This window comes from Buceros rhinoceros, unplaced genomic scaffold (genome assembly GCF_000710305.1).
Source record: "Buceros rhinoceros silvestris isolate BGI_N320 unplaced genomic scaffold, ASM71030v1 scaffold24567, whole genome shotgun sequence".
NCBI lineage: Eukaryota > Metazoa > Chordata > Aves > Bucerotiformes > Bucerotidae > Buceros > Buceros rhinoceros.
This window is the reverse complement of record NW_010421907.1, coordinates 3,886-6,241: the sequence shown is the minus strand read 5'-3', so window position 1 is coordinate 6,241 and position 2,356 is coordinate 3,886. Positions and strand designations below refer to the sequence as shown.

Here is a 2,356-nt window from a genome sequence, read left to right as displayed (position 1 = left end):
CTGCGCCAAACCCCCTCGGGTCACCAAAAATCCTCCCTTGGGACCGTGGCATCCCCATGGGTTTGGGTTATTCCTGGGTGCCCTGGCAGTGGTTCGGATGGAGGGGTGAGCAGGGCTGACCACACAGCGTTGGCTTCATTAGGGGCCCCTCGTTGGCACCGTGGCCGCCGCTGCCAGGCGGGATTTTCCCCTGGCTCCGGGGAGGTCTGGGTGGCTGGCACCCCCAGATTCCCAGTAGGCTCCTGCAGCTGTGCCCAGTGGGGTCGGCTCCATCAGGTGTTCCTGCCAAGTGATGGGGAGGGGCGAAAAGGCTGGTGTTGAAAGATAAATAAACAAGGAACCCAGAAGATAGGCCAGGGGAAGGTTTCTGGTGGGTTGAGTTCATGAGGGGCTTTGTGGGCTCAGGAGATGTGGGGTCTGGGGGATTCCCTGCCGGTTCCTCCCGCAGGGCCATCCCTGCACCCCAGGAAGTGCCGCTCTGGGTGTTACTGCCTGGTCCAGGGGCTCTGAGCACCCCAGATATTTTCCCCCTGTAGAAGATGCCAAAATCCCTGTGGCCAGAGCCTCTCCCATCTATGCCAGGAGTTGCTGCCTGTAAAACCGGGGCTGGCCAAGCCAAGGGCATGTTTGCTGGGGCTGGTGCTGAGCCCTGGGCAGGATGGGACCCATCCTTCCACCCTAACCAAACCCTATGTCCAGACCCAAAAATCAGGCTTATTGACAACATCCCCTCCTCCTCGTGCCGAGATGACCTCTCCTCCTGAACAAACACCTCCTCTTACCCCCCCAACCCCTCTCTGCCCGCAGGGTCGCAGGGGTTTGGGGTCCATTTTCATCTGGGCATCAGGGAACGGCGGCAGAGAGGGTGACTACTGCTCCTGTGATGGCTACACCAACAGCATCTACACCATCTCCATCAGCAGCACCACCGAGAACGGCTACAAGCCCTGGTACCTGGAGGAGTGCGCCTCCACCCTCGCCACCACCTACAGCAGCGGGGCGTTTTACGAGAAGAAAATAGTAAGTTTTACCCCAATGTCGAGTGAGCAGCGTCTCCTGGATGGTTTTTTTTGTGTGGCTGGGTTGTAAGAGCTTGTAGTCCTGTGCTGGGTTTTGCTCGTGCTTTTTTATGGTGGAGCCAAAATTGTTGTGGTCCTTGGGAAGAGCTCAGAGATGTGGAGTTTCCTCCGGTAAATGGGTGAAAGGGCTGGAGGTTTGCAAAAAGATCCATGCAAATATTTACCTGTCCCTCAAAGTGCCTGCTCACCATCCTGTGCTTATAAAAAGAGAATTTTGAGGAATTTTAGCCTGAGACAGAGAAAAAAGAAGGGAGAACGGAGGTGTTTGGCAGGGGTGTAGCAACCCCAGATGGGGAGCAGAGACTTTTTGGAGCCTGAGAATTGCCTGAAAGCTCGTGCACATGTGGCTCAGGCTGCTTTTCCCTGCCGCCAAGGCTGTATTTGCCCTGTCCCAACAGCTGCTGTGGTCTTGTCACATCAAAGCATTTCATTACCAACATCCCCGTAACATCCGAACCTCGGACAGTAAAACATCCCCCGCTGGCACGGTGCCTCACCCGAGCTGAGAGGGTGTTTTCTGGCCCAATTATTTTTTTAACAGAAATTATGGGGTTTTTGCAAGTTGGTTTTTTTTTTCTCATGTTCAGGTGTGACTTGTTTGGCCCCTAGAAGATGAATTTCCAGCCAGAAAACAGAATCCAAGTGCCGTTTTCATGGCACTCAAGATGGTTTGCATGGCAGAGGCCAGCGCCAGTCCGGTCCTGCTGGAGCATTGCTGGGCAAAAAAGCGGCTTCCAGGGGCATCTTAGAGAGACCCTGGGTGGCATGTGTGTCCCTCACCACCCCACCCCCAAAAAAATCAGCAAATTAACTCAAAACCTAGGAGCCTTTTAAAGATGTAAGCATCTCTTTGGAGTGGAGCATCTCTGCCCACCTCCTCTCTCTGAGCTTTTGGTGCCCAAGTGTTGTGCCCTGAAACAAAGAGCTAGAAACAGGTTATTTTTCCTTTTTTTCCCCCCCCCTCATGCAAATGGAAATTCTTGCCTGATGCCAGAGCTTTTAAGGGAGGCGTTTAACGCGGCACAGCTCAGCATGCACCCATGGGTGTGTACCCATGCCGGCCCTGCCCTGCTCGCACTGCTCCATCCACAGCTTTCCCTCCAGCTGACCCACAGCAAAATTGTGGGGGTTTTCCCTCTTTCCAATAAGTTTTGCACCTTTGAGCAAAGGAAAATAGAAGCAGGGGTGTTTTCTCGTGTGCCAAATGTATCTGCAGCCTGTTTTGGGCACCCTCATGGCATGGCAGCCACAGCAGGGGTTGGGTACCCGCAGGCTTT

General features: G+C 54.2%; 1 protein-coding gene across 1 annotated transcript in view; it reads left to right on the top strand.

The window, feature by feature from the left end:
- PCSK6 (proprotein convertase subtilisin/kexin type 6) overlaps positions 1-2,356 on the top strand; it is a gene marked incomplete at both ends in the record, with an annotated part of 20,079 nt that overhangs the window by 13,844 nt on the left and 3,879 nt on the right. The window contains one exon of the mRNA XM_010139871.1: positions 808-1,020. Coding sequence (XP_010138173.1) covers positions 808-1,020 — 213 coding nt within the window. The remainder of the gene's footprint in view (positions 1-807; positions 1,021-2,356) is intronic.